At 43.8% G+C, this 21,220-nt stretch overlaps 1 protein-coding gene across 1 annotated transcript in view; it reads left to right on the forward strand.

Moving 5' to 3' along the window:
* The first annotated feature begins 212 nt into the window (after nt 1-212).
* LOC116938537 (receptor tyrosine-protein kinase erbB-4-like) overlaps nt 213-21,220 on the forward strand; it is a 64,706-nt gene continuing 43,698 nt past the window's right edge. Inside the window, exon 1 of the mRNA XM_032945721.2 lies at nt 213-717. Coding sequence (XP_032801612.2) covers nt 636-717 — 82 coding nt within the window. The 5' untranslated portion in view covers nt 213-635. The remainder of the gene's footprint in view (nt 718-21,220) is intronic.

Consider the following 21,220-nt stretch of genomic DNA (forward strand, 5'->3'; position numbering starts at 1 on the left):
TCGGTTGCCGCGCCGGAGGATCGAAACGGCGAATGTCTGGATTGCAAGATGAGTGTTCCTTCCCATCACGCCACGGGAAGTCGTCGATTTAAATCGCGCACACGCACACACGTGCATATGCAGTACACATATCCAGCGCGGTTTAAATGTTGCAATTAACTTTGAGGCCACTGCTTTGGGGAGGGAGAGCGAAGCTCCCAAGAGGGGGGGCAACCCAGCACGTGGGCGTTCCTCTCCTCCTCCTCCGCTCGCTCTCTCTGGCGTTGGTGTTTGCCAAAGAGCGCCTTCACCACAGTTTTAACACTGACGTGCCGAGCTGGTGGTGGTGGGGGGGGTTGTTACGAACTTCGCAGCCTATTGGCCACGGCGCCTGGGAGCGTCCGAACGTAGCTTTTCTCCACGCTACGCTACAGCCTCCGAAACACAACGCCTCTCCCCCTCTGCGTGTCTCGGCGGGGACCCTCTCTAACTTTCCTTTTACGCCCCCTTCATTTCGGAGTTGCTGTTGCTCGTGTTGCCATCCGGTGGTTTTGTTGCTTAACCTCAACCCCTGCGTTAACCCGTCGGATAAGTTTAAACCCATCTTAAACTGGTGTGGGGTTGGCGATTTATGCTGGTGTGCAACCATCGACGAAATGCAGCCGATCCTCTGGAGAATGGGACTGCTGCACCTGGTGTGTGCATTGGCGTCTGTCGGAAAGGTGCACTCGCAGATAGGTGAGTGAGCGCGAGTCGACTTTTAATTTCCCACCTTTTAAAACTTCTGCTCGGTGTGAGACTCCGCGGAAGGAAGAGCTGAGTCGGCTCTCCGCGTGCGTGTGCGCGTCCCTCTACCCCCACCGCGCACACGGTGTCGTGTGAAGGAGCCGAGTTGGAAGTCCGCGCAACATTCACGTATGCTGGCAATAAGCATAGACCGCGCGGGGAGGGCTTCGCAGAGCGCTTGCGTAAATTCCACTGCGTAGGTTTGTGCCCAGAAGTACGTCAAATTGGATGGCTCGCGTCAATGATTCGCGCAAGAAAATCGTTCCGAACAGCGGGGTCTTATTTCTGTAAAATGTCAGGCCAGAAGGAGCCTCCTGTGTGTGATAGGTAATTGACTATTAAACCCATAAGACGGGTACTTGCTTCGTACACCTTTGGCGTGATATTCAGAAGGATCATCGCCCGAAACGTCGACTGCGTGTGCTACATGTGCTTCCCTTCCAGGCCAGTGTTATCACTACTGTGTGGAGTTTTTTGTTACATGGTGAGATATTAACTACTTCACCTGGTATACAGGAGGTCATGGGTTCGATTCCGATCCTGACACCTGCATATTTGGAGTTTGCATGTTCTCACCGTTGTTGCGTGAATTTCCTCCCCAAGTCCTGCGGGTTTTCCCTCAACATTTAGAATCAAATGCGTTTAAATGAGTATTTGGCTGCTATACATTTCCAACACGATGAGCCACTTCGTTGAGTTATTATTTGTGATAGGTCGCTTCTTACAAAAACGAATTACATAGCTCAGTGGGCCTTACTTCGTAAAATAAAATACGAAAAAAAAATGTTGTATTTGTTCTGCTGGAGTATCCCCCCCCCACACACAACGTTATGCATCTTCCTGCGTGTACGTACACCTGTTACGGCTAAGCGTAACGATGGCGTGCACACCTCTTTACCTTGGCCGTGCAAAAGCGTCAAAAAAATAAAACCCCGTCGCGTGCACCTTTTTTTTTTGGACACCGCATTCGCCTCCCCGTTTGTCGTGAGACTAAAGGTGCTTGTTGTCGTGTTGCGAGCGAGCGAACCACGTTGAAGGGAGAGGACGTGTTGTGTGGGTGGCGTTCGTGTCACGCACACGCCTCGCGCAGGTATGGGGGCCCACTCCAGGCAAATTCTGTGCTCCCCCCCCCCACAACCCCACCAGTTCTCTCAATTTGCCGGTCACGTCGATTTGCTTTGGTTACCATTATTCCTCAGGATTACTGTAGGACACGCACTCTTTCTCTGGTATAAAACAAACGTGTGTGTGTGAATGTGATCGATTTGTATTGATTTATTGAGACCAGGTACGCGTTTCGGGGCGGGGGGGGGTTTGCGTTTTACTTTCTGGAGCGTCTTATAATTCGGATAATATTGTCAAGCATAAACACAGGTGAATCCTTTCTTCTCACGACTTAGCATGAGTGCACATTCGGTTCCGCAAAACAAAAATAACAGCGGGTGCACTAAGTGCTGCCCGTGCGTGATGCTGGTAAATATTTTTCGGGTGAAATTTTGGAGCTCAAATTCAAAAGTCCGAACAGCTCCAGACACAGTGTCTCTCTCACTACGGCGCCTCCTATTCCTCTCTCGGAGTCTCTCTCTCTTCGCCGCCTCTTCTTCGTCTCTCAGAGTAATCTCGGCTGCCTGACTAAGCGAGTCGGTTCAGTTTTTTTTATGAGGGAACAACTTGTACGAAACCACGCCGTGCCACATTCCTCTGCTGAAACGCGGCCCGCGACGCGACTGCCGGGGCCAGACAAGTTGTCATAACGCTTTGGATGCCTCTGAACCGTGGACATCATTAGCCGTCTTTATTTCGATTGAGTTCCACCTGCAATGAATGGGCGAGGGCGTATGGGGGGAGTGGTGACTGGGAAGGAATCGTCTGTATTCACGTGGACATGTTACAGCTTTTTTGTTTGTTGTCAATCCACTATTGGATGAGGGCCGCCCCATGCCGTGCGTTATTTTGACCATTAAATTTCACTTCACCACGTCGTTCAGTGCGGGTTGGTGAAGGTGGGCAGAACTGAGGTGGGAGCATACATGTCGAGTCCAATAAAACCATGGAAATTTGGGCATTGATTTCTGCTGCCCACCACGTACACCCTCCAACCCCCGCAAGCCCCTTGACGACCTGTTTGTACAATTATTAAAAATGTAATCGTATGATGGTCCAAGCATTTTCCAGGCTCAACCTGCTTACCTTCTGAGATCAGACGAGATAGGTCATAGGCCTGCGAAGTGTGTACAGTGCTAGATTTAATCAAAGGCTTTGATGAGTAATTGTACTGCGTTATTACACAACGCGTTGCCTCTTGTGGCGGCCAAAAAGCACGACTATCTTTTGCTGAGGGATGTTCATGATGCAAGACTGCACGCACCTGTCCTTTATGCTATTGATCAGAGCGGATATGGAAAATATAGTGAGGGATATTGTTTACTTTTCTTTTCTGTAACCAAATGGATCATTATCACAGTCTCCGATGTCATCTGCGTTCGTCCAATTTCAGTATATTAACCGAAAAACTGAAAGTGCACAAAGAAGAATGGAGAGATGATTGCCTGGGATCACATTGGGAGATGGGACGTGGATAAGAGCGCCGACACAGGTTAAATACATAATTCAAGCCGTTCAGAAACAGTAAGAGTGCTTGGACATGACACATCACCACTGTAAGCGATTATGGCGGATGGTCAAGAATAATGGTGGATTGGCAGCCAATGAATATGACGAGTCTAAGAGGATGTCTAGTTATGAGATTGAGCCTCCATGGAATTAGCTTGTGTTCAAGTGCTCGGTGGATTATTACATAAGAGGATCATGGTAGATGGTGGCAGCTTGGGAAGGCCATCATCCAGCAGTGGATTGGCCATCGCTGCTGATGATAATAATGACTACAGCTTTGACTATGAACTGCCTGTACATATCTAGGGAGATAAGTAGTGTCTGTATGCGTGCATGAAATTGGTAGTCATGAAGCAGCTGTTCTTATTTAAAGTGATTAAGGAATACAGTACAGCGTCTGTTAATAATGTGCCAAGGAATTGCTGGACACTTTCCACCAATCTAATGAAAAAGAGCAGTTATTTCAGCTACATAAACTGTTAATCTGTGACGTGATACTGTTACACAGGGCAGACAGCACAAACTGAACTCTCACCACAATCCCCACTTTCAGTTACCCTCTGCTCATAGCCACGTAAACATGCCAGTATATCCAAGCTGTCACCTGCCATTTGCCAACCCAGCCAGTCAGAATATTGTTTGTAAAATGTTGACGACACAGGTGCCGATGTATGCCAATGTGAAAACTGCAGTGAGTGGCTAGTTTTTCTATGTTTAGTTTGTTGCCCTTACCCCTGCACCTCCGATTAGCACGGTTGGCTACGTGCGGTGTGAAAGAGGTTCTACATATTATTGGTTCTACATACATGCAGCAGTGTCTGTTACACTGGACCTGCCGTGAGACTGCTACAAATGGGATGACATCGGAGTGATCAGATCATTCAAACGCAGCAGAACCGCAGGTGTTGCACTGACATTTGTTAGATTGAGCGACGTTACTTTGCATAACTGTCAGAGATGGCGATGGCATGGGTAGGCCTTCATCCAGCGGTGGATTGATCATGGCTGCTTATGATGATGATGATGAAGTTGACATTAGCTGGGCGAATGTCAGGGCTGTGAAAATGCAATTTAAAATCAACACGCTTTTCCAGTACTTTAACAAGAATGTCCGTAGAATGTGAGGTGAGAATGTGACCCTTGTAGGTAAACGAATTTGTTATAGTCATTGTTAACGTGAGCATTGTATGCAAATGGGATGGAATACTGTATTTGGAAATTATTGGACTAAGCTGTTAAATATACTAAATAAATCATGCATATTTATTTAGCTTATTAATTCGAAGATACAAATAACACTCTTGCTTGGTTAATGGTTGCACGTGAAACGCTTTTTAATATATATAATACTTAAACGGTTTGGCTTAGGAATTGAACACAATGTAGCAGTATACCATGGAATAATAGCCTGTGATCGCAGTGTACGTGTGGGGAGTTACACAGGTGTCCCTTCCATTCAGCTAAGTGGCACAAGTAAACAACAGCTGACCTGGAAATACCGTGATGCGATTAAACCAATAATGGGTGGTGGCAGGGGTCTGTGTTCCGTTCCTGAGCATCGGGGGTCATTTGTTGCTTTTTTGGGGTCGCACAAACGGGTTTCTGTTTGGCTGTATTTGCCTGTGTTGACCCCAGTTTGACCCCCGGCATGAGATGTAATGTTCCCAGCTGAATAGCCCACAACTGTCGGCACTGCGGAGCTGAAACGAGCCCCTGGGAGAAGAAGCTTAGTGTGTGTGGGGGGAAAAGGCACTCGTTTTGGCAGTTTAGTTATTCGCGTGGTATTAATAAATACTACTTTTTCAATGATTGATTTGAACGTAACATTTTTGTGGAGCACAAAGGTGTCAGAAGCAGGAGTGAGGAGGCGCAACCAAATTCATGGATAACTAGACGAGAACGATGTTTAATCGGTAATCATCTTGCTGACGCAATTAATTTTACCTTCACTGCATTATCTATATGTGATGTGAATAAGAAATATAGAACTGGTATTCACTTTAGATACTTTCCGACTGCATAATACTGTACATGTTTATCTTTAAACATGCTCCATCTCTATTAAGACAGAAAACGATACAAGTTTGAAGATGCAGAAATGCCCATATATAAACAAAATTATTAATGGCCGTTGTAAAAATATCCCAAAAATAATAAAGTTTAACATTGGGAAGAGGAATCCATGGCCTGGTGACTAGTCACACGAAACATAATATCTGGCTTGCAAGCATTATGTAACAATGCATCAATCCATCATGACTGATGTATCTAATTGCGTTTGTATGAATTAATGATTCATAACGTAAGCATATTAAATGTGATTGGTGTCCTTGGGCAGAAGGAGGCGACGAATCGCGTACAAATTGGAGAAAAAAATAAGTAACAATATAAAGAATATAGTAAACACAGGAAAAATAAGACGCTATTCTTAAATGGAATTGCAACCGCGAATTGTGACAATTCGTTTAAATGCTGGAAGGGTGGCAAATAAATTAATGCACACTGCAGTCCACAGATAAGCTAAGTAACACTTAGAAGCATAGCAAAGGTCATCCGTTTATTCTGTTTCATCGTCTTATCTGGGAAACTTGCAGCAATACTGACAATGTGATGTGTGACCCTTGACAAGTTGTATTACTGCACTTCTCTGAGTTCTGTGTAGATACAGCCATTCCCATTATTGAGCTACACTCCAAAAAAAGCAAAGAGCAAACACAAAAAGTTAATTTATATACCACAAGTTATCGGTAGTAAATGTCATGGCATTTTTGGAACTTGCACAGGCGTCAAACCAACACTTGCATGAACTGTAAAACGTTAAACACGCTATAAGGGGCCGTCCATAAATGACGTCACGCACCTGGGGAGGGGGGGGTGTTTGAGAAATGTGACGTCACGTGAAAATGCGCAACTTTAAATAAATATAGACAACACGTTCTACTTAATGAAATAGACTTTTTAATGTTTTCTCCTACAACATCAGAGTGCAGCGCCACATTAAATACGCACTACAATGACAGTAGTTTAAAGCGATTTGAAGCATGTTTTATTTGGGGGGGGGGGCAGAGCTTTGTGACGTCATATTTGAGGGGGGGGTCTGACTTTTTGTAACACCGTGTGACGAGGGGGGGGGTCAAAAAATCGTCCAAAATCGCGTGACGTCATTTATGGACGGCCCCTAATGCAATAAAGTTTTTTTCTGAAACATGTTTCCTCGCAATTAATGATACAGATTATTTTCCGTATTTCAAATGAATGTAAGCACGACAGGGTTTTGGACACCGCGCCAAGGACCTATTTATTCGATTTCGATTCCCAGCCACAGCTTTACTCCGTGGTGCGTGATGTTCTGGATCCGGGCCACTCCTTCACCAACCCGCACTGAACAGCATGCCGAAGTATGGCCAATTAAACCCCATGGTTGACATGATGTGGGGAGGCTTTCATCCGGCAGTGGATTGACAAAGCCCTGCAATTGTTTTGTAATATTAAACATAGTGCACCTTCGTATTTATCTCGAAGGAAATGAGGTAATTGGAAGGTTAAGCCAAAAGGGTCTGTCTGCTCTTTTGGACGATAACGATGGATCTGGTACGGATATCGGCTTTGCCTTCGCAATTCTCAAAGTGAAACGTGCCATGTGCCGTTGCTTTCCTGCTCACAACACTGCACTGTGTCCCTCTGCAAAACTTCAGTCGTAATCGACAGGCTTTGCGCGCACACGAAAGTTAAGCAAGATTAAAAAAAAATGTCATGTTTTATGTCGAATTGGTGTGGGTGTATTAAATAAACAAATTACATATTCTTGGTTCTTTCGGTAAAGTCACGCAGAAGGGAAACAACAAAACAATAAAAATATAAAACAATACAAATTCTCACGACGTTTCGACTGCAACACAAGCAATCATCATCAGGTGTGAAAACCACAACAAGAAAATTTGAAAAAAAAATTGTTTCAGTACTTGACTTATGAAGCGCTGTGATACCTTGAAAAACCGAACACTCATTTCTTTAGAGCTACTTTGTGTGTTTAGTTTGTTGTTCTTCCCCCGCACCTCCGATTGGCACGGTTGGATACGTATGGTGCGAAAGACGTTCAGCATACATACAACATACGCAGGTTAATCATGTAATTAAATCTGTTGAGAAGTAAAAGGACACGTCACAAAAAAGGATATTGGCTGGAAAGGAATGGAACGAATACGAGAGGGGGTGAAGCAAATAACTCAGCTCTTGCTCAGATGCTGGGGTTGATTTATAACATCGCAGGGTTGGCTTGGGGAGGAGGCCTTCATCGAGCAGTGGATTGATCATGGCTGATGATAATGATGACTGTTGAAGCGTTAGAGAGAACAGTCGGTACGTTACTGCTGTGCGGCAAAGTTTGCTTGGACTTTTGTACACACAATGAGCATTTCGCTTGTGTTGTTAAGGTGTTGGTGAGTTGGCTCATAAAACTGCGTGTCACGTGGCAGGATTTAACCTTTGCTCTGTACAAGTTCGCAGGTATAAACTATTGGCTGTACAGTCCTCTAGTGTTCCCGTTTGTAATTTGCGTGAAAAAAGTTTCCCCGCTTTCAGCAAAGTCAGATATATTCAGACGTCGTTGAGATATATGTGAAAAAGTTCCTGGTTTGTTATACTGGGGTAAGGTGAAACTCCTCCCCTTTGTCTTGGTGTTGCCGAGCCCCGTGGTTTATTTGTCAGTGGGTTGTGTCCTGGCATGCCCGAGATTTACGAAGCCACCAGGAATTGAGGATGTCAAATGATCACCTAGCAGCACTTGTCTTTAAGCCGGTGTGGCCCAGAATCAGTCTTTTTGAGGTACATACAACACTCAACAAATGCATAAGTATGTAGTTCTCCACACTTATGGCATTGTAAGATATTTTTCTGACTATGATATGTCCTGTTTTTTTTGTTGTACCTCAGAGGTTGCAATCCTACTTGCCCTGCCTGGGCTGAGCCCAGATATCATCAAGTTAAAGTAGCTACAAGCACTTTATTTTGCAACCTGATCGATCAGCGTTTATGAAGAAAGGCCATTGCCCCAAAACGTCGCCTTGTACGTGTTTCATGATTTCAGGACGGCGTTCTTGATGAACGTGTTGGATACATTTACTACTTCTGCTTGCAACATCACTGCCAACGCAGTATAACAATTTTTTGTCGTGTAATAAAACTTGGTTTTACCCCCCCCCCCCCCCCACGTTCATTGTTAACCTTTTGACGTGCACGGCCACATGTCTGTTCGGAGAACCAGTTTGGGTGCGAAGAAGCAGCGCACTTCCTTCTCAGTGAGTTCCTCCTGTTGGAGAGATGAGCTGGCTGACCTAAAAGCATGAGCGAGGACGATCCTTATCAGAACTGCCTCAGTTCTTTTGTGATTGAAAAATGTCGTTGAGAAACGCTTGGAGGCAATTGCTTATTTGTTTTGTTGAGAAAAAAAGTCCATCGCCTGAAGGGTTAGCCTGCTCTATATATATCTGTTGTATGACGGTGGTGGAAAGGTATATTTTGCCCAGACTGATGTGCAATGGCCAACGTGGGTCACGAATGTTGACCTTCACAATCGGGGTCAGCCTTTGTGGGCACAGCAAAATGTGAGCCTCTTTTCTCATTGACCACTTGCATGAGCGTAGGATTGCTTTGGGAGGCTTGCCAGCAAAGCATAACCTTGGAGTAAAACAAACCGGCATTGGAATTACGCAGCTGCTGTAAAAATAATGTCGTAAAGAAGCCACACTTTACTGCACCACGGCAAGGTCTGTGTTTTGACGGTGGTGCAGTCTGAAAAATAAAACTTCCCATATCCTAGCTTCACAGCAATCTTACATGTTTAACGGCTTAGTGCACAAATATCGAATGCAGTGAATATAAGAGCATTAATCATTTATTGTTTAACCTCCATTGCTGTTTTACACCGAGATACAGACAGACCGACGGTTTCTCAGGGCACTGAGCTGGACTTTACTGTGCTTCACTGGGGTCAACAGTCCAATTGAAGCTATTGGAATTTAGGGCCACATAGCCAGAGGTTGTGTGGTCATGCCACCTTGGTGTGGAACATACAAGCCAGCACGGGCTAGTTATAAATAAGCCTTGGACCGTGCACCCTGCTCTGCTCGGCTCGGCTCTCAGGCGACGGCACTAAAGCTGGCGCTGGAGAGGCTGACGAAGGGGAAGAATTTAGGGTGACCTGTGACCGGTGTCGAGGAGGTGTGTGAACACGCCTGCCCGTATCTCTGCCTGCCCCCCCTACCCGGTCGGTGCCAACCGGTGTGCCCAAACTCCATCTGTGTGATGAGCGCCGTGGTGCGGAGCCGACAGTGCCCTGCGAAATGCCGCATCCTCCACATGTTTCAAGTTTCATTTATTAGGTATAGCCCTATGTGCCAGCGCTCACCCTCCGTGACATGATGGCATTTCACCCGAGTCCTTTAATAATTATCTGTGTTACTCTGTCCTCATGTGTTGCTGGGTGGAGTGGCTGGTAAATTCCCCACTGAGCGCAGGACGCTGTCAATTGTAATTTATGGCTGAGCGCTGAAATTAATTTGCACAACATGTTCATAACTGAATGACAACTTTCATCGTGCTTGCATACCATCAATTTGTTTCTTCTTTACACTTTGAAATGAGACATACCACTCGGTGCAGTGCACTGAAGGCATCGATAACCTCCGTGGGGACAAACGTATAGGCAAGTGCAGGGGAACATTTTACAGGTCATTAATTTGCATAGGCAGTGTTTAAGCAATAAAGCGGCCTACAAAGTGTGTGTTTGTGTGGACTAATTTAAAGCCTCTTGTCAATCAATTATTAGGGGAAGACCTCCCCCATACCATGTAAGTCATAGATATTTAAATTGACCCTACTTCACCACCTTGGTCAGTGCGGATAAGTCTAAATAAAGTCGTGATATTCTTTGGTTCTAGACTCTGGAGTCACGTAAATAGAATAATAATAATAAAAGTAAATCAAATAAAAACTACGACGTTTCGATCACAACACAAGTGATTTTTTTTCCTCCTGAAGACGATCGCTTGTGTTGTGATCGAAACGTCGTAGTTTTTATTTTATTGACCTTTTTTTACGTGACATTATCGAAAGAACCAAATAATATGAATTCCTGCAGTCACGAAAGTTTCAAGTTTAAATTTAAAGTCGTGATGTTTTAGAGTGATAGGCTATATATATGTGTGGCCTCTCGTTACATTTTTTTTAGCTTTTATAAGTTTGCACGAAGAAAAGAAGTGCCAAATCTGGTCTGCGTCCTAACGTAAACAGTCGGATGGAGGTGCATTCTGTAGACTCTGGGGAGCAGTGGCAGCCAATTCTCATCTGCGTTTTACATCCCGCAAACTCATTCAAGTGTCGAGAATAGGGGAAATTATTCAGTAAGATTTGCTTGATGCGTGAAGATAAACTGAATTTGAGTCGGAGAGCTTTAATCTGGAAGCTACTGCTTCATGAATCTCTGTTTTAGGGTTATCCATGAGGTATGATGTAAAACTGCATGGGTGGATGGTGTCACCTTAAAAACCACACTTGAGAAAGGCATGAGGAAACCATTTCCAAAGGTTATTTTCTAACCTTTCTCAATTCAAGAAATGTATAAACTCTTTATCTACTACAGATTCAAGAGTGTCGTTCAACACTGCCCACTAGTAATGGCTCAAGAACCCTGATGCAGCATTTTGAGAGATGGGGGAAGTGGGAATGGATGGGGTGGAGGGAGCTTGAGTCATGCAACTGCCCTTGACCTGATAACTTGAGACAGGGTAAGGGAACACACCATGCCAGACACCACGACGTGCATCTTGTTTGACAGGTACATGCATTGACTAGCTTTATTCACTCATTGGTTTTTTCGGTAAAGTCACGTATGTAGTAAAATTATATAATTTTACTACATACGTGACTTTACCGAAAACAACAATTAGTAATTTATGCAGTCACGAAAGCTTTTATTCTTTATTAGCTTTATTCAATTCGTCAATCGGCAGGTTGCATACAGTGGGCTAAAGTGTGGGTAATCCCACATATCACAAGATGCCTGGCCGGTATGAAAGAGGAGGCGAAATTCCCCACTAGAAGGGCTTCCTCTCGTGGAGTCAGCTCTGCTGGCAGTGGCGTTGGCAACAAATTGCACGATTGCACATTTACTTCACTAAATTAAATGTGTTAAATGATAGGTGAAGGAGCATGGAGGAGGCTGCTTGTGATAAAATGGCCATGGCATTGCACGCACGGTACATTCCATTTGAGAAAGACTCCCTGCCTAGCTTTGTGCCAGGCGGTGTGTAAAATGTTACACAATTATTTATTTCATGTGCCCGATGACTTTTTGTAGCTTTCTTCTCGTAGAGCAGCATTGGTTTGTGTAGCATGCTGTACTTCTGCATGCGATGTTATGTGTACAGCCGTTGCCATTCACTACCGTTCGCTTTTTAAATCTTGGGTTGTGGCACGTTTTTTTCACCCTGGCTTTCTTGTTTTGGCTGTTTTCAAAAATCCTTCTGCTATAAATCAAATATCATGACATTGTAAAATATGTTCCACTGATAATTATTGGGCGATAACCTTTGCTTTAGTACTCTATCGTGACCTGTCTGTGCTTTGTGAATGAATAATTTACCAACCGAAAAAAATGTTATAGTGCATTTTTATGACATACGTTTTAATACTGTCATCATGTCATTGAATATCATGTATGCACTTACTACAGTATATGTTAATTTAATGAGAAAAAATTGGTTTAGACTGCTTAAATATATTTGCAGCTATGATTTAAGTATTATATGCCGGTTTCTGCTGGGGGTGATCCATCGTCATTAATGTGGATAATCGCAGATTTTTTGTTATGGTCTTAAATCACAATGTAACGAATACATAATCACATTAATGTTAGTTTTAATAAATTCCACGCAATGACTTGTGCATTTTTAAAAATGTAAAACCAAAAAAAAAGTCATCGGTGCAGTAAATGGAAGTTCGATACGTAATTATTGCAAGGAAGTTGAAAGTATTTGTTTGCTTCAGCAGAATTTGTTATGTATACAATCGAATAAAATGTTTTTCTTCAATAATATGATCATTATTTTAGCCAAGTTGAGTCAGGACTAGTATGTAGTACTTTAGGAGGAGACGCTGTGGGTTGCTTACGCACTTCACCCTGCTCAGCAGATAATAGCAAGGATTGAAATGGCATCAACTTGTTTTCATTTCAAATGTGGTTACGCGGCAAATTTTGCACCCATTACATGCTGGTACATCTTGATGGACGGAAGTTGTTCCCCAGAATAAAATATCTTTTGGTTATGTTTGCACAATTTGCCATGCTTTTTTGAGCATATTCAACTGCAACCAAATGAATCCCAAAGCATGTCTGTTAACAGATGAAGTACCACCATCAACTGGGAAAAAAAGGAATGTTCGATTGTACAGTGTGTTCTAGCAGTTCTGGTTATTTCCTGTTCTCTCTCTTGGGGTCTATGTCAAGTAGTTTTTCAACAATTCTAAAGTTTTTACTCAGCACACTGAAGAGCAAAAGTACGAAACAAGTGAGAATCGTGGAAAGATAAAAAAACATGCAAAACTTAATTGGAAATTTCGTACGACTTGATGGACACTCGTAAGCTTTAAAAAAAATATATCAGAATCATTAAAAGTCCCTCTGTCAATGTATAATGTAAAGCTAATCTGTGTTACTACTACGATGTGGGATCTCACGATTGTGCTGCAACTCTGAAGTATTTTCGTATTGTGCTCCGTGTACAATATTAATTTCACGAAGAAGCTTTAAACACGTGATGCAAAGCGTCGGACATCATGCCTCACAACACGCAGAACTACCTGAAAGCACATCGGAAAGCTGGACAGCACAATCGCAAACGCCTCCGTGTAGTAACTCTTTGGCAGATGTTATTTATCATTTTACGTACCGTACATGTTGTTACCTGAACACTTACTTGACTCGGCAAGGGAATTTAAAAAAAAATGTCTATCAAGTGACCACAATAGAGGTTTTTGTTTGGGTTATAATGTAAATTTATATTTACGCGATCGAAAAAAAACCTCATATGGATAATATTGGTCGCGAAAGGCCTACGTGTTAAATCGGGTGTCTCTCAGCTTCCACCGACAAGCGTTCGTGTCCAAGACCAGGATTGCGCACAGGTCACGGTTAAAGGTGGAATTCACAAGGTGAGTCAAGTCTGATCGCTTCACCGTGTCTGGTGGCTCCACTTCCTGTCGTCATAGCAGATGACGAATATCGGCGAGTCGTAATTTACCAATTGACGCACGGCGCATGCAGCCAGGTGGGGCAGCTGGCCCCGCGGCCACGCGACTGCGGTCACAGCACACCAAAAGGTGTTCGTGTGTTCAAGATAAACATCCGGCGTGACGTCGCCAGCCGTATGAACAACACAAGCAGAATTGTCTATTCGGCAACGGATATTTTTTGTTTTTTATTTTGTATTTTTTTTCCCCCCACCCTCCCCCATTGAATCAATGATGTGTCCATAACTGCGTTTCATCCGCTGGGTTATCTGCTGCTGCATTTTTGAATTTGTATTTGTCCAATCGTTAATGTTTATACGCTTATCTATGCTCATGGATTATTTTCAAAGATGGAATGCAAAGCCTCGGGCAATGCAAAAATGTGTAATAGAGACAGTGCACAACGGTTTATTGCTGCAAGGGACATTTCAGCTGGAGGCATTTGCTGCTATCTGCACTTCCTTTTCCAGATTGTCGGACCTGGGTAGCTACTAACTTGACACCAAGTAAAAAAAACACTGCAAATATATGAAGGCTTTGTCATAAAATTGCGTGGTAAAATAAAACATGCACATACATATTGGAAAGTATTACATATCATCGAAATGTTTTCTAAGGAACTGGGAACTTCATAGTGGCATAAGAATGAAGCTTTTGCTCAAGGCGGATCCTTGGTGCCACACATGCAAAGTACCGATTGTCCACTCCATTACCTCACCGCTCCGTTAAAACTTTTCACGACTGTGAAACACTGTGGACGTGTGTTAAAAGATTATCTCCAAATGTCATATCCACATGTCTCACAAGGGATGCAGGTATGAGCTTAATTAATACAATATCAAACATTAATATCCTCGTTTAAGGTCACGAACATGGTAAAAGCTCGTATATCAACGGCAAGTTATATTCATTGTAATGAACACAGCACAGGAAATCGTTCTGACATGCTTTATTGCGCATTTAGCGTTAAAGAAGCAGTCCGTTTCTCTTGGCTGATACCTGGCTGGAACTGTACATGTGATGTCCGTGCGCCTTTATGCTTTATTAATTGTTTAGCCACCTGCCCACCACCTGTTCCAAATGACGTTTAATATCCTGAAATTTTGCGAATGTTGATCTAAACCAAGCACCTGACCTTTAAGTGTATCTGTGGCAGCTTAACGCCACGTGATAGTTTAAACAAACATGCGCTATAGACTTCCCATTAGTATTCGTTAACATTCCCTGCTTACAGTATTAGTGTATTCAACGCGGTTCCCGTGCTCATCGACCTGTAATAATTATTATTAAACGAAATAAATAAGCAGACAATACGCCTCGTTGTCATATTTGTCTCTCCGCTCGTATATATATTGTTTTTAAAAGTATATTTACACATCCCATTGGCCCCACGGCCTTCTGTGAGATCTTTTTGTTTTCGCAGCCATTGGGTTTGATACGAGAAAAGTCTTGACCGGTTTTGGTTTTCTTCTGCTCATCAGCTAAGGCAGGGCATGCTTAAGCTCATGACGGTGACGTGCCCGGTGTATCTAGGAGCGGACTATTTTTGTTAGTTTTACACAAGACTATAAACAAAAAGGCAGTTCAGTACTGTAAATAAAGGTTACTTTTATTGGTTCTGTCAATGCAATGTGTTGAGATTCATGGCTCTAGTGGTCAGATGCATAAAGTGTGCATTTTCTTTAGTGTAGAGCATTTTTAAAAGTAATTATTGTGCGGTCTGTTAGCCTGCATGCCCTTCTGCACAATGAAGTCCATTTAGCTACGGAACCAGCTTGGGTGACTAATTAAATACATTATGCACCATGCTTTAAAGGCGAAATTCAGCTGAGAGATTAAACTGTGTGCAGGCCATTAGGTATGCCTTTTTGAACACAAAGAAGAAAAATGATAAACGCCATGACACTGGCATTTGTGTGTTTGGAATGAACTCTGTTGTTGTTGGGCAAAGATAGTTGCTTTTTTTGGCGTACCCTCTCCAGCATTTGGCGTTGGGACTGTCCTTGTGGATTTTTCTGGCTTCAGTTAATCAAAAATACGTCCGCATGTGGCGGCCTAAAATCCTCCTCTGGCCTTCTTTGGCCCCAAGAGGTGATGTCACCTAAATGTGGCGTTTCAGTCAGGAGACACACCCAGGGATGATTACAATATTTCGATGCTGTGACTTCATTCGACACTTATCTGCTGCTAAACGTACGCTCTTACATGGACAAATGTAATTATACCTTACAATTAAAGGTCCCCCCATTGTTCTCCATTCCCTATTTCCCTCCCGGTCACGAGCTATACGCCGCGCTCATGTGCTCCCGTCACCGCCATTAAGCCATTAAACTTTTCTCAGATGCAATTTTGTGGGCGCACGGATTAGTGGGAAACGCATCGTTATGCGCATGAGAGGGAGGCGCAAGAGGCAAAATTCTCTGCACGTGTTCTGTAACGATCCGCTGAGAACTTTGTGTTTTAAGTCGCGTTGGCGGTGACGCGACTAAAATCCCCTTAACGCAGCCACCGTGGTGAGCACATCAGCAAACACCCACCAGCAAACACCCACCAGGGCGACTTTTATTACGGGAAGCGGGGTTTTATCCTTAGTCTATTAAGCACAAATGACCCACGTAAATTCTTTGTGTTAAAACCTGCTGTGAGAGGCACGCATTTATATGACACGGTGAATCAGATTTCGCTGAATAGAGTTTCACCAACTTAACTTAAGTAATCGAGCTTAGCAATACAAATAGTACCGCAATGCAATCAGAAATTGTATTTTCTCCATTGACCTGTTGCTCGTGGATTAAGATTTAGAATTTTCAATAGCCGAGAGTTATATATTTTTACTCTGTCTCCACCGGGGAGAGGGACTAATAAAATACGACTCTTTAGACAGCCAATTACAACAGTTTTTTTTAAAATAATGTTTCGTATTTTGCTCTTACGTAACGTGTTGTGTTCAACCACCACACTGCAGGTCGAAACACTCTCTGCTTCTTTACTCGCACTGCTTGACTTGGGAATCCCCTCCCATCGTCTCTATTCCAGAGTTCTCACAACAACCTTTGCTCAGTTCAAGGAACGTACGAATTCTCGTCCATTGCAACTTCAATGTTGCTGCTGTTCGTTGCTGGCCGTTTGTACGTATGTCTGTACGATGTTGAACTTCTTTCGCACCGTACGTAACCAACCGTGCTAATCGGAGGTGCGTGCAAGGGGGGAGGGGGAGGACTACAAGCTAAAATAAAAAAAAGTCGTTAATGAAGAAATTAGTTTTCATTCTAGACACAGAGGGAGAGAAGCCCTACCTGGAAGTCTCGCTCACGTGTACGCCTTCACGTTCCATCAGACTATGTACTTGAGTACCGTGTACTGGGCGTGACTTTGTTTGCATTTTGCGGGCAGCATTAAAAAAAATACTCCCCTTCACAATTTTCATCGTTGCTCTGTTGTTCATCACAAGGTATTGCCATCTGTCTGCATGATCATGCCAATGAAGTGTCATCAAGCACGTGTTTACCTTGCGGCTTTCTAACCAAATGCATGTCTTGATTAGCACGGGCGGGTGGTTCGGTAGATATGTGTACATGCACCCTACCTGTCAGCAACTGTTTGGAGGAGGAAGAGTGAGCCCCCTCTTTTTACAGAGCGAGCCCCCTCTTTTGAAGAGCGAGCCCCCCTCTTTTTGAAGGGCCAGTCCCCTCTTCTTCTGAATCCTAGAGTCAATAAAAAAATCAGTAAAATATTTTAACTTTATAACGACTGCTCGCACAAACGGACTGGTCCGCTGACACATTTTTTTGTTGTAAAATGCGAGCTTTGTTTGATAATATACAAACCGTGAGCAAAGTTGGAGGGAGCTGGACAAAATACAAATGCGTGATTGGTGATGCAGCCTCTCTTCACATGCACAGTGGGTGGCCACGAGCGCAGAATGCACGGTAGACAAAGCAGGACCGTACCCATTCTGTTTAGCGTTGCACGTAAATGTTTTTGTTTTACAGTGACTATTTCATGCTCCCCCCCCCCCCCCCTCCTTAAACGAGATGAAACTAAAGGGTTGCATACACATGAAGGCAGCAGATGCTTATGTGCGTCGAGAAGCACTCGTGCAGCAGCAGCACTCTAGCTCAAGGTGCTTACTCGGGTCTTAACACATCACCCAATGCCGTAACAGAAAACCCAACGCACCCTCCCCAACTCTAACGTATCCCCAGATCCCCACTAGCTCCCCAGGCCCTCTCAGTCAACCACCCTCCTGACAGCTCCCCCCCCCCTGTCCATCATGGGATGTCTCTCTTGCCTTCTGTCTTCAATGGCAGGAATTTTGACTTTTATCCATTGCAATGACAAGGATGCACTAATTAAAAAAATACAAACTTCTCGTGTTCATATACAGTATCGATGCAAGAGCTTAATGCATGACCTCGGCAACACAACTCCCAGATAATGTAATGCTTCCGGTGAACATTTAATAAAATGATACTAATTATAAATATAATAATGTAACCCTTTGTCAATCCACTGCTGGATGAAGGCCTTCCCACGCCGTGTTGGTTATGGGGGTTAATTTACCCGAGGGAGTATCGCATATTAAAAGCATACTCCCTAGGGTAAATTATGTGACAATCACAGACTCAAAGCTCTCGGTCCACTGCGATTTTCTCAATTACAGCATAATATATTGTTGAGTGTCGCTCGCTGGTCCGTAATGTGTCTGCTTGTTCAGTGCAGTAATGCGACAATTTGCATAGGCGGTAATAATTATATATCAGCGCTGAGATTAACGGTACAGGATATATGTATACGTTCATACATTGTGACAGATGGGTTGATAGCGAAAGTGTGCCACTTGAGCAGGTTGTGCAGTCAATTTTCATCCGTTTAAAATACAAAAAAACCTCAAGTGTGTATGAAAAAGTAACTCAAACGTTACTTTGATGTTTGTTTTGCGGTACTTTTTAGCTGGATGTGAGTTGACACAATAAAGAATAGGCGAACAAAGTGATGTTGACGAGCCTTTTGTAAGGGTGAGAACTGCGGCCATGGTGTAGGTTTCATGACGATGCGTGGCTTTGGGCTTTGGCCGGAGAGGGCCTGCCTGGGCAGAAGGCGGAATGTTGGGATCTTGGCCCAATACCCAGTGGGTGAATATAGGGGTCCTCACAGACTCTGGAGATGCCTGCATTGCAGTGTTATTCTTCATTTCATAAGCCGGAGAATTAGATATGTTGTCATGCCTAAAACTAAACCGTTTTTTTTATTTTACCAGGTAAGGCCCACTGTAAGCTATACAGCTCTTTTTCAGAAGCGACCTGGCCACAAATTGATAGCTCAACGAAATATGTATGTATGTATGTTGAACCTATTTCGCACCGTATGTAGCCAACCATACTAATTGGAGATGCGGGGGAAGGACAAAAAATTTAACACAAAAAGCATTTTCCACATGATAAGCATACGTGGCTTATCATGTGGACATTAATACCAAGCAAATGCTCTAAACGCATGTTTCAAAACCTTGAGGGAAAAAAAAACAGAGGACCCGGAGAAAAATCCACGCGGCCACGGGGAGAAGATACAAAACTTCACATATATAGGTGTCCGGGTTGGTATTGTAATCCACGAACCCCTATATACCAGGCGAGGTAGTTAACATCTCGCCACCACGGGGCCCCATGCCTACATGTTCTATGTGGTAAAATTTGGTGTGTATTGGCACAGTGGGGTGGAAAGAGAAATACCGCAATGCTCAAACAAAGCCAAAAATCCTGCTGCTTGATGCGATATCGCCGTTTGTATTAAACTGTGCACGTGAACCAATTACTACGTGCAACCTCCTGCCCTGCTCTACAGCCTTGAGTAATCGTCCTTGCCATTCATTGTGAGGCTGCAATGACTGTGCATTGCAGCACCTTTACTGCCTTAGACACACGGTAGTTGTAAACATGCAAATAGCGAACACCCACCACACAAGCAGGCGTCCAATACAAACATGAGAAAGAAGAGCGGCGGGACTTCCACAGTGTGACAATACGAGGTTCTCAATGATGCAATTTCCATTTGGGAGGAAATTATTGCGATTTCATAATGCCTCAGTGTCTCTTTAAATATGCGCGTTGTTGAATCATTAATGATGGGATAGAAAAGAACACGCTTTATGTTACACTTGGGTTCACCATAGCCCCATTGTTCCATGGAATAACATAAGCTACTAGAAAAACACATGTATGCTGATGAGTGGAACGTTTCCTTTTAAGCAATTTCAAATACAGTTCTTAAAAAAAACGTTACCATCTAACGATGCAGATGCACATGTAACATAATTTAATTTTTAACACTAAGGTACAAAAGGCTATGTATGCCGATTGTAAAGCTGTACGTTTTCAAATCGATGAATGCGCTTTCAAAAAGGTAATGTGCCATGGTGGAATGTTTTAAATGATGCACAACAACACGTGCAGCTTCATACCTTTGAAAAACCCATCAACTGTTCCTGAAGAACTGCATTGTTTTCCTCTTGTCTTAGATCACCATCAAATAACAATTGAGCAAATGTGACCGACTGACAGGCAGCAGTGAGACACAACTCTAAACCGGTTTTGTTATAGTTAGGACTCATCAGCAGTGAGTATTGTCACGAATGCTCACTGCCGAAAAGTCTGGTGTAATGGTCAGCATACTGAACTTGCAATCCAGAGGTTAACCGCAATCGGTAAGTTTCTTAAAACCCCGAGCCTCTCTCTTCCCAGAAGTACAGCATAAATGGGTACATCACATGTGGTTGGGGTTAAACTGTAGGGTATTCACTTCCTCTACTAAGGTGTCTGGCCAATCTTTAAGAGTCAGTCTAATGCCCTTTTGAGAGGTTCTTTCTCTAGCGGAGGCCCTTCGGCCAGCAGTACTTTGAGCACCTCCAATTAGCACGGTTGGCTATGTACGGTGCTAAAGAAGGTCATACATACGGCAAAGCAATTGCAGGGCTGCCACCTTTACCTTTTACGGCCGAGAGTGGAACTGTTCCAGTAGCGCCTCTATCGTCAAATGACAGTGACTTCACGAAGCTGCTTGGCTTGGTGTCCAAGAACAGTACAGAATCGCCCAATAATCACGGCATGTGCTCCATCGCCTAAGTAGAGCACAAAAAGGAGGTATGTAGGTGAACATGGGGGCCCTGTAATTGCCGGCTCATGGAAGGGCCTCAATTAGGGGCTATTGGGCTTACTCTTCAACGCTGGCCAGATGTCTTTTTGAAAGGCGTGTTAGAACCCTCACACTTCACCGCAACACCTCCTGCCCATTTATATTGCTGGGTCAACGGTGGCGGTCGGAGCGGGGGATTCAGGAACCTGGGCACCGTTGTTTTGGCTGCCGCGCTGGGAGGTTGGAATTCTAGGCGACGACCTCTGGCTCGCGAGTCGTTTGGGCGTTGCTGGGTTGGCGGTGGTGCACAATACAAAATCAACGACAACAACAACAACAACAACTCAACGCATTCTTGAGCAGCAATGCCTGTTTAAAAGAAAAAAATATGTAACATTCACAATGCTTAAATGTATCTATCTCT

The sequence above is a fragment of the Petromyzon marinus genome, chromosome 4, assembly GCF_048934315.1.
Source record: "Petromyzon marinus isolate PM22_M1 ecotype Great Lakes invasive population chromosome 4, UKy_Petmar_22M1.pri1.0, whole genome shotgun sequence".
Classification (NCBI taxonomy): domain Eukaryota; kingdom Metazoa; phylum Chordata; class Hyperoartia; order Petromyzontiformes; family Petromyzontidae; genus Petromyzon; species Petromyzon marinus.